Source organism: Myotis myotis, unplaced genomic scaffold, assembly GCF_014108235.1.
Source record: "Myotis myotis isolate mMyoMyo1 unplaced genomic scaffold, mMyoMyo1.p scaffold_m19_p_1, whole genome shotgun sequence".
Lineage (NCBI taxonomy): Eukaryota > Metazoa > Chordata > Mammalia > Chiroptera > Vespertilionidae > Myotis > Myotis myotis.
This window is the reverse complement of record NW_023416313.1, coordinates 216,925,825-216,937,405: the sequence shown is the minus strand read 5'-3', so window position 1 is coordinate 216,937,405 and position 11,581 is coordinate 216,925,825. Positions and strand designations below refer to the sequence as shown.

Here is an 11,581-nt window from a genome sequence, read left to right as displayed (position 1 = left end):
GCGGAGCAGTAGGGGGTGGTCTGTCGCGGGGGCCGTTGGCTCCAGACAAATAAACATGGAGTCCATCTTCCACGAGAAAGTGAGTGTCCGCGTTCGGGGGCACCTGCCCGCGGTGCCGTGGCGGGCGTGGGGCGCGGTACTGCCATCTTCCAAAGAGCTGGGTGGGGCTCGTGGCGCCCCATCCCGATCTCGAGGGGCGGGGAAGACCTTCCTCGGGAGGGGAGCTTCCCTGAAGCCCCCACTGCACTCTTCGCCCCGGAGGCCCGTGCCCGTGACCGAGGTGCCCGGGGAGCCCGGGGAGCCCGGGGCCTGGGAAGTCCCGGGAGCCGGCGGGGAGTGTGGGCTGAGCCGGGGGCGCCGCGGGGCACCGGAGCCGGGGTGGCCCAGAGTGGGTTTGCTTCTGCGCTTCCCCTCCACTTTCCGTGGGGTTCCTTCCCCAGTCCTTCCTGCCCCCACTCTCCGTGGGTTGTAGCTCGTCACCTCCCGGGCGCCTCCCTCGCTCCTTCCAACTCTCGCAACCCTGCTCGCGGCAGCATGAACTTTTCCTCCTCTGGGCTCCTCAGTTTCCTATTGGAACCCCCCCATCCGCTTAGTTCCCTGGGCTCGGGTTCACGCCCTGCCCCTGCACCAGTTCCGTGAGACTCCGGTGCCGGGAGCCTGACTCCATCCCGTGGAGGGCCTGACATGTAGGGACCTAGACAGGGAAGTCGCCACGAGAGTTTTTGTTACGAAAGGTTTGGGTTTAGTTTCTTTGGGTTTCGTTTCTTTCGGTAGTCCCATCTTTCCGGATAGGAAACCAGGTTTCTTATTAGGTGTCGGGGGTGGGGGTGGGGGGGGTGGGTAGGGTGGGGGGGTGGGTAGGGTGGGGGGGGGTGGGGGGGTAGGATGGGGGGGTTGGGGGGGGTAGGATGGGGTGGGGTCCTAGCCTGGCTTGTTTTGATTCTTCGATGACGAGGAGCTTGAAAAGATGCTGCTTGTGGCATGCGGAGAAACTCGTCTTCTCCCACATGCAATTAGCTAGCTATTTCGGTTTGAGTGAAACCTTGCTCAGGATAACTTGGGCACATGATATTTTGTTTCGTAAGAGTTTCAAGTTTTGAAGGGGTTGCTGGTGAGGCTTTTAATTAGTAGGAGAAAAGAGGCTTTGTTTTGTTAAATAGTTGTAAATGATCATTTATCCATTTAAAAAGGTTCACAGGCACACCACCATCAAATAAAGTCTAAGGAGGCAACAGCACAAATCTAAAGTTGTTAAATGGAATGCTTTCCTTTTTAAAATACATATTTTTATTTATTTCGCAGAGGAAGGGAGAGGGGGAGAGAGAGATAGAAACATCAGTGGTGAGAGAGAATCATGGATCGGCTGCCTCCTGCACAGGCCCTACTTGGGATCAAGCCCACAACCTGGGCATGTGCCCTTGACTGGAATTGAACCCCCGGGACCCTTCAGTCCGGATGCTCATACTCTATCCACTGAGCCAAACCGGCTAGGGTGCTTTTCTTTTCAATAAAGAGAAGTTTTGGCATTAGAATAGACTAATTTTTATGTATGGGGAGGAAAGACTCAGTAGTATAGATGATATTAATCTTGACTTGTTTGACATGATTTATGAAACTTGGGCAATAGAAATTTCGTTGATTGGCTATAAGGAGATTGGATAAGGAGAACCCTCTATGTACATATTGTTATTACTAATTTTCAGAAATTTTGGTATAAGACCAAATGTCTCAACATGGAAGATTCTTGAGACTTTTGCAATGCATATTTTAAAAATATAGAATGTTACCTATTTTAGATTGATTTCAGTGAAGGTAACTACTAAACCATGGGATCAAAAGGAGTGGAGCAATAGCCTAATGAAAATCTATTTACGTGAATGAAGTCACTCAATTATCAGCTTGAAGATATTTCAGGAATATATTTACCCTTATAAACATATGTACGTAGCAAATTAAGGCTCTTGAATTAAAGTTTTTCAGGCATATTTCAAGAGTATGGGAAGCACCTATAATCATAAGGCCCGTTGTTAGTCTCATCACAGTCCCTTCTCAATATATGAACTTAATATGCCATTTTCCACACACGTATATTTAGCCCTTCCCTTCCACCACATATATTTAACCCTTGCTAGGTCCTGGGTTCAGAGAGCCAAAAACCCAACTCTGGCTCTAAGGAAGCTGTGCATGTAGAGATCTGCAAGCACTTCCCCCTGGAATCTTGGTTTCCTCATATTTAGAGTTGTCACTTTGAGGGTCCTTTTATTAAGTCAAAATGTAAACTCAACAAGTTTGCCTGTTACATCCCCAGGACCTAAGAGAGTGCTTGGCACATAGTAGATGCTCAATAAATATTGAACACATTGAGTTCTTGGAGCATCTAAGATATAACGGTGCTGTGTGTCTAAGCAATTTTTCTGTACATATTTTAGGCTTTGCAGGTCATATATTCTTGTTTATGTGTGTTTTCCTAACCATCTGAAAATATAAAAACCATTCTTAGCTACTGGTGCAGGTTGAATTTGATTCAAGAGCAGGAGTTTGTCCTAATATTAAATGGCTCAAGAGCCGGAGTTAACTCTAATATGAAATGACCACTAACTGCTTTTTGTGTGTTTTTTTTTTGTTTGTTTGTTTTTGTTTTTAAATATATATATATTTTTAAATATACTTTATTGATTTTTTACAGAGAGGAAGGGAGAGAGACAGAGAGCTAGAAACATCAATGACAGAGAAACATCAATCCGCTGCCTCCTGCACATCTCCCACTGGGGATGTGCCCACAACCCAGGTACATGCCCTTGACCGGAATTGAACCTGGGACCTTTCAGTCTGCAGGCTGACGCTCTATCCACTGAGCCAAACCGGTTTCGGCTTTAAATATATTTTATTGATTCTTTACAGAGAGGAAGGGAGAGGGACAGAGAGTTAGAAACATTGACAAGAGAGAAACATCGATCAGCTGCCTCCTGCACGCCCCCCACTGGGGATGTGCCCTTGACCAGAATCGAACCCGGGACCTCTCAGTCCGCAGGCCGAGGCTCTATCCACTGAGCCAAACCGGTTAGGGCGCTTTTTGTTTGTTTTTGATTTTGATTTTCTGTTGCCTGCTTTTGTCATTTTTGTTATCACTTCAATTGCTGGCTGCTCTCGGTGAGTTCACTGTGCCATCTGAATTGGTACTTTTATGTAATGTAAACTGAGAATGGTGACCAAACTTGCTGGGATTATATTTAAAATCAGTGGAAATGCTGAAAAGATGCTGCGCATTGACTTTATGACATCTATTATATGCCCTTTTGTGATTACTGGTTCTTAGCTATCGTCAGGATAGTTGAGGTTTAGTAATAGGTAAATGGCACGGGGAAGTGGTAGTAACACAGACTTGAAGACTCTGCCTGGGTTTGGAGCCCAGCTTTGCCATTTATTGACTACCTGTGTGATCTGGGTAAGTTACTTATTATCTCTGGGATCTAGTTTCCTCCTCTGGTGTGAGGATAGTAAAGTGTCTGCCTCAGAGATATGAGTGCTTAGCCTGCTCCCTGGCACTTTGTGTTGCAGAAGTGCTGGCCTTGTTGTTATTGGGATGCTTGTGTTTGTGAACCTCAGCAGGCGGGGGACCTTGCTATAACTTGGTTGAGATGAAGTGCTGCTTGGTCGATTGGGTGGAGTATTTCCCTGGGAATTTGAGCTGGTTTCGGGTTGGTCCTGAAGACTTCCAGGGCAGTGGTGGATTTCATCCTTTTGTGGTTTTGTAAAGCTGGAGATGCAGTTTGCTTATCCTCTAATCCCAAAGCAAAGTTAGGACTGAAATCATGGAATTTCAGTACCTCTGAACTTAAACTATAACAAAGTGAACTATTCAGCTTTGGTTGAAGCTTGATGAGGAGGAAGTGACTGGGGATAGTTTTTGGAGAGGGGGATGCATAATCTTTAGAGGGACCACTGTACAATTTTTTTGGTCCTTGCAGTATTTGATTCATCTTGTGACTTTAAAAAAAGTGCTTTTAAAATTTGGGCTGGACAATGTGCTATTTTCTCTCATTAAATCATAGTAAAAATACAGAACGATATTATTTCCTATAGCGATATAGTTTTACTTAGACAAGTGCTTATTTTTCATTTTTTTGTATCAAATATTTGGATGTCACTGTTTCTATATATAGTATTAAGTATGGTAACCATAGTTCAAGAGCCCCAAACTGAGGTATGACAGCAGGAGAGAAAATTTGCATTAGGACTGATCCCAGAAAATTCATTGTCTGGTTACCATATTAGGTAACTCTTGCTGTGTGCAATAGCTGTATCTTAGCAGAGGCTTTTTTGTTGTTTGAATTTTTAAATTAAATATAATACATGTAGGGGCACACAAATCATACGAGGCAGCTCAATGAATTCTCACAAAGTAAACATACGTGTGAATAATACTGAGATTGAATAACAAACATGTATTTCCCTGCCTTTCCCACCCCTGCCTCCACTCCCTGCACTAGTCTAACATTGCAGACTAGTTTTGCCTGTTTTTGAACTTTTGTAAATGGAATCATATAGTGTAGACTCTTGAGTCTGTCTTCTTTTGTTTAACATCGTTTGAGAGATTCATCCATATTGTTGCAGGTAGTTGTAGTTGATTCATTCTCATTGTTGTGTACTATTCCTTTGTGAATATAAACCAATGAACGAATACATTGTACTGTGATGGGCTTTTGCTAGTTTCCAATATGAATAAGTAGTGCTTTTTTGAACGTTCTTGTACATGTTTTTTGATGAACATAATTTTGCATTTCTGTTTTTTTAAATATATTCTTTATTGATTTCACAGAGGAAGGGAGTGGGAGAGAGAGATAGAAACATCAATGATGAGAGAGAATCATTGGTCAGCTGCCTCCTGCATGCTACACACTGGGGATCAAGCCCACAACCCCAGGCACGTGCCCTGACTGGGAATCAAACCGTGAGTTCCTGGTTCAGAGGTCGATGCTCAACCTCTGAGCTACACAGGCCGGGCGACATTTCTTTTGTTTGTATTCTATACCTGGTAGTGGAATTGCTAGATCATAGGGTATGTGGATGATAAGCTTTAGTAGGTATTACAAATAGTTTTCCAAAGTGGTTATACTAACTTACACTTTCACTGGTAGCAAATGATAGTTTTGATGTCTCTAACACTTTCCAACATTGTAGCCATTTTGGAGCGTGTGTACTAGTAATGCATTGTGGTTTTAGTATATACTTCCCTAATGGTAATGGAGGTGAGCACCTTTTTGTGTGTTTTAGCCACTTGGCTTTCCTCTTGTGAGTGCTTGTTTGACCTGTAATTTTTCAGCAGAATATAACTAAGATATCTGTATATTCTTCGTTTTGCATTGTAGTTTTCAGTGGGAGTTGCTCTCTGGTGGTAGGAATACAGTAGAAGGAAAAGGAGGTGGAGACAAGTCCTCTTTCACTACCATACCAGGTTATGAAGATAAATTTATCTCAGCCCCTATCTCAAACTGTCTCAATGCTGCTTTCCTATTCCATTACATATGTATTCCTTATATCTTTTTTATAATCCTCACCCTGAGGATGTTTATTGATTTCTTTTTTAGAGAGAGGAAGGGAGAGAGACAGAAACATCAGTGTGAAAACATCAATCATTGCCTCCCGTACACACCCTCACCTGGGGATTGAACCCACAACGTAGGTATGTGCCCTGAACGGGAGTCAAACCCACAACCTTTTGACGTATGGGATGGCGCTCCAACCAAGTGAACCACCAGGCTAGGGCTCCTTATATCTTTTTCAGCAGCTGAATTTTGTTCCTTGAACATTAATTGATCAGGAAGAATATGCATCTTGTAAGATGTTGTTCTTTGGGGTCACTATCTATTATGTAACATAGCTCAGACAGACAGACTGGGTTACAGAATAGACTTTACTGGGGAAAGGAGAACTTAGAAGGCCAGAGTTAGCAGGAGAAACCTGTTTTCCTTGCTGCCATCATCCCACAAAGGCAAACCCCTGGTCTTGATTCATAGGAGGGATCTCGTTTATTCTTGAATGTCTCTTCTTCTTCTTTTTTTAAAAAATAGATTTTTATTGATTTCAGAGAGGAAGGGAGAGAGAAATAGAAACATCAGTGATGAGAGGGAATCATTGACCGGCGGCCTTGGGGATTGAGCCCACAATCCAGATATATGCCCTAACTGGGAATCGAACCGTGACCTCCTGGTTCATAGGTGGGACACTCGACCACCTAGCTATGCAGGCAGGGCTTGAATGTCTCTTCTTAAAAGGCAAGCTTGGAAAAGCAACATTGTGTCAGGGAGAGGGCTGATGAGTCTTCTCAGTGCCAGGCAGTCTGGATACATACTTGGGTTGTCATACATGTAAAAAAGCCATCTGCCCAGCACCTGAAGGCCCATGGGAAGTTGTAATCCCCTGCGACCATAACAGGAAGTCAGTGATGCCATGGGGAGCCGAGCTTGGATGCAGCCCCCCATGTTGGCTTGTCCAGAGTGAGCTCCAGGGCTGCCTTTTGGACAGTCTTGCTCACGGCACCACCCTGTGTGTGTCTTACCTTCAGAGTTCCCAAAGGAAACCTCAACTCTGCAGCCATGAGGTCTCATTAACTTAGATTGTTCTTACCTGTATCAGCTCTTGAGATATGAAGTTACATGAATAAGCATTGAAATCAAGTAGACATTACCCTGTTAAAAGAACAAATGTTCTAGGGACTAAAATTCCCTTTCAGCATTAGTAATTTGCTCTGGAATCTTGAGTGGATTTATTTTAGGCACTGAAAATGAGGGAGGCTAAGTGCTTATAGAGTAATTTTTAGTAAAATATGAGATTGGGTGTATTTCATAGATGTTTGTTTAATATAAATCATTCTTTTTTTTTTTTTTTAAATATATTTTATTGATTTTTCACAGAGAGGAAAGGAGAGAGATAGAGAGTCAGAAACATCGATGAGAGAGAAACATCGATCAGCCGCCTCCTGCACACCCCCTACTGGGGATGTGCCCGCAACCAAGGTACACGCCCTTGACCGGAATCGAACCTGCGACCCTTGAGTCCACAGGCCGACGCTCTATCCACTGAGCCAAACTGGTCCCGGCAATATAAATCATTCTTAAGTTTTCCATTATAGAGCTAAATTATTATGGTTTCATTAATGGCAGGATTGTAAAACAAATGTTAAATGAAAATGCATTTACCTTTTGTTAGTGTTGTTTGTCTAAAGCAGTGGTTCTCAACTCCCTTTGGGGGTCGAACGACCCTTTCACAGGGGTCGCCTAAGACCATTGGGAAACACATATATAATTACATATTGTTTTGTGATTAACCACCATGCTTTAATTATGTTCAACTTGTAACAATGAAATTGGGGGTCACCACAACATGAGGAACTGTATTAAAGGGTCGCGGCATTAGGAAGGTTGAGAACCACTGGTCTAAAGCCAGAAAGGTTCAGTTTTGACCGTTAAGAAGTTAGTCATTAAATTCCTCTTTAAGGAAAGACCCTGAACAAATCTGTTTATCAAGCCACATTTGAATTTTTTCTTTTGGATATTAGCAAGAAGGCTCACTTTGTGCTCAGCATTGCTTGAATAATCTATTGCAAGGAGAATATTTTAGCCCTGTGGAATTATCTTCTATTGCACATCAACTAGATGAAGAAGAGAGGATGAGGATGGCAGAAGGCGGAGTGACTAGTGAAGACTATCGAACGTTTTTACAGGTACTGATTTTAAACTCGCCAAATTGCATTTTCTAAAAAATGTGGGTATTAAGACTCATAGAGAGCCGGCAGATAGTTCTGATGAGGGGGAGAGGGTGTTTGAGGGCATAGAGGGATTGGGAAAAAACAAAAACAAAACACACACACGGGTATGAAAAAGAAAAAGGAAAAAATGTGGGTATTGTTTAGAAAAGAACAAACTATTCTCCCTATCGGGATCTGACTTGTTAATTATAACTCTGCTGTTGACTTTGTAAATGAGAATGCACAAAATGTTATTTTAAATATGCCTATTAATGACAGTTTTTCCTTCTTTCTCCACCCTCAACCCCCGCCTCAACTACCTTTCCAAATTAAACAGCAGCCTTCTGGGAATATGGATGATAGTGGTTTTTTCTCTATTCAAGTAAGTAGTCACAATAAGTACTAAGTGTTGTTTTTGTCCCTGGCTGTATTTAAGCTCAGGGTATGGTTGGTAGAAGCATCTTCTCACAGCGTTTCATAGTCACTCTAATGATATGACCTTTAGAAGTTCCTCCAATGGGTTGTGTCTAAAAGTATAAGATTGTACTCTTAGAGCATTAGACTTTTATATAGGTAAATATGAAAATTAGGATTGTAGAATCTTCATTTTAGAATAGGGCTTTTTTGAAAGATTATTTAATTTGCATCTAGATACTAATAACCTTAACTCCAATAAGTCATAGTCTTTTAAACTTACTATCTCTTGTGTAAATTTGAGAAAATGCAACACCTCACTGTCTCCCTTTTAATCAGCCTACTGAGACTGGGTTATTTTATTATGGCCCGAGGCTTTTTCTTTTCTTTTTTTTTTAAACGTATATTCACCCATAGACTTCAAAGGAAGCTATATTGCTTGTGAGATTCTTTTATCTGTGGGTCTTTCATTGTGTTTCTAACACCTTGAAGGTGCTTCCAGAGTTCTTTCGGAACCTCTCTTGAGGGATCTACTTCTGAAGATAATTTTGTTTGCTTTCCCCTTGCACTGTCCTGGACTCCTCATTCACCAGCATTTCCATTCAGTGCTTCCCTACAGGGCTGGGATGGAAGTCTGAGGGGCCAGCGCTTGTCCTTTGTGGTGTGTGGCGCTGCCCTTGGTGCTGATTCACATTTGCCCCTACATGGCATTCACTTCGTTTGCTAGTTACCAAGTTCGCTTGCCTCTTTGTCAGCTACCTAGAAGGATTAGTAGTGAATTTTCAGAAATCTCCTATTTCTTTCTAGACAGTTTGAAATAACCAGGTTTATCTTTTGTTTTTCCTAAAATTATAGACCTGTGATAACAGAAGATTAAAATCTATGAACACTACAGTTTAAACCCCTAGAAAGAGCTCACCTTAATAGACATATAATTATCACTATTCCTGACATATCAGGTAGTGAGTTGAAATATAACTTTTCTGCAGCAGGACCATAGCGTCCAATTTATCATATGTATATAGAGGACTAGTTTTAAGAATATACATCTGGATTTTTGAGGCAGTTTTATCTAGGAATTGTGTGGTTCCCTGGAATATCCCAGAAACCTAGAGTTAAAAAGACTTTTTAAATGCTATGTTTGTATGTTATTTATAGATTTAGTGAAATATCTTATACACACACACTTTGAAAAAACTATAGCCTTCCAGGGAAATTGATATATGAAATACAATTGTTTGCACAATTAATATGATTTTCCCTGATTACATTTGGAATTGAATGGTTTAGCTCATCAGAATTTGCTGTTTTTTTTAACAGGTTATAAGCAATGCCTTGAAAGTTTGGGGTTTAGAACTAATCCTGTTCAACAGTCCAGAGTATCAGAGGCTCAGGATCGATCCCATGTAAGATTTATTTTGCTTTTCCTACGTTTCTTTTCCTAAATTTGATTATTAAAGTTATAATTTCTTAAGAAAAATATATTTTGAATGTTTTTGTTTTGATGTACCCTGCTTCATTCCCTACTTCTCCTTTTGGAGATGTCCATGAACATGTGCCCTCTCAGCCTGCCTGGCAGCTCGGTGTGTGGTGGCACAGAGCTGATCCTTTAGTGATGTGTGATGCCTTCATTTTGCACAGCATCCCAAATGTGTAGAGATTCATTCTGTTTATAATTTTAAAAAAATTAGTGATACTAAACTGTAAACATAATCTTACTAGTAAATTATCATAAGTTTTATATAATACTTGCCAGTAGACAAACTAAATGACTATGAACTCTAATACTTCAACTTAATATTGGGTCTTTATTTTTTTCCTTTTCTAGAAATGAAAGATCATTTATATGCAATTATAAAGAACACTGGTTTACAGTTAGAAAATTAGGAAAACAGGTAATGTTTCTCCTGCTTCCTTGTATTTTTTCTCATCCTGCACTCCATTTGCAACTAAAATGTTCAACAGTCCAGAGTATCAGAGGCTCAGGATCTGATGAAGAAACTCACCATTCATGTGCAGATATGTAGCATAGTTTCAGTCTTGATAGTTAGAAATTTGCTATTTTAAAAGACAATGTCAGTTTCCAGTATAGATTTATTTGTGATAACCATGTACAGTTTAGGTGTACCACAAGAAAAATTATTTATTTAAGACAAATGCAGCCCTGACTGGGTGGCTCAGTTGGTAGGAGCATCATCTTATGCACCAAAAGGTTGCTAGTTCAATTCCAGTCAGGGCACATACCTAGGTTGTGGGTTTGACCCCTGGACAAGGCAGGTACAGGATGCAACTGATTGATGTTTCTATCTCTCTTTATCTCTCTCCTTCTCCCTCTCCCTCTTCCTCTTTCTCTCTCTCTCTTCGTAATTTTTTTTTTTTAAATCTCAGTTTGACTTGTTTTCCAGTGGTTCTCAACCTGTGGGTCGCGACCCCTGAAAATACATCCTGCATATCAGATATTTACATGACGATTCATAACAGTAGCAAAATTACAGTTACGAAGTAGCAACGAAAATAATTTTATGGTTGAGGGTCACCACAACATGAGGAACTGTATTAAAGGGTCACAGCATTAGGAAGGTTGAGAACCACTGGCAGTCATACTAAGCTTAGCTGGGTTATATCTATTCGTAACGTGAAATTTCCTTCTTAATTATAATGTATATTAATTTAAATGATGGCAATTTTTTTTTCAGTGGTTCAACTTGAATTCTCTTTTGACGGGTCCAGAATTAATATCAGACACATACCTTGCACTTTTTTTGGCTCAATTGCAACAAGAAGGTAAATAAAAATGGAAAATTTTATAATGTTATCTTTCAAAGAAGCTAAATAAAACTAACTCATTAGATATGAATATAACAAAACTATTTTTTTGGCAGTGGCAGTGAGGTAATCTTTGTTTTACATGGTGAACTTGAGGTTGTGGTCTGACTGATACTGTTCAGGGGGAGTTCTCACTGACACCTGGCCCTCCCCTGAGGATGCTGCTTCCTTTGCAGCTCTCTAAGTAATGGCTCTTTTTTCTCCGGTACTTCACATACCACAGAGCCAAAGGGAGGCCCAAGTAATTCTCTTCCTCCTCCTCGCCCCTTCTGGGCCACTGTTATGCCCTAAAATTTCCAGCTCCTTTGAAATACGTCTCACTATACTAAACTTGACCCCCTGATTTTTTGTAGTCATCTGTGATCCGCCTCTTTTCCATTGAAGATTTTAGGGTCTGACTCACTGTCTTCCTTCTGCTTGAACTCCTTTCACCATTCTTAGTGATCTCTATATCAAAAATCAATCCAATGCCTTGCTCCTTAATTGCAAATATCTCTTTATTCCACTTTTGCCTTGCTGTTACCAATAACTGTACCACCTTTAAACCCTAATTGCAAGCATCCTACTTTTTTTTTTAATTAAATCTTTATTCAG

General features: G+C 41.1%; 1 protein-coding gene across 4 annotated transcripts in view; it reads left to right on the top strand.

The window, feature by feature from the left end:
• Window positions 1-11,581, top strand: part of ATXN3 (ataxin 3) — a 37,285-nt gene continuing 25,704 nt past the window's right edge. For all 4 annotated transcript variants that reach the window (XR_004968621.1, XM_036315749.1, XM_036315750.1 and 1 more), the window contains exons 1-6: window positions 1-79; window positions 7,559-7,723; window positions 8,085-8,129; window positions 9,482-9,567; window positions 9,990-10,056; window positions 10,858-10,945. Coding sequence is in view for 3 of the 4 variants with exons in the window: in XM_036315749.1 (XP_036171642.1) it covers window positions 56-79; window positions 7,559-7,723; window positions 8,085-8,129; window positions 9,482-9,567; window positions 9,990-10,056; window positions 10,858-10,945 (475 nt within the window). In the remaining variant the exon portion in view is untranslated. The remainder of the gene's footprint in view (window positions 80-7,558; window positions 7,724-8,084; window positions 8,130-9,481; window positions 9,568-9,989; window positions 10,057-10,857; window positions 10,946-11,581) is intronic.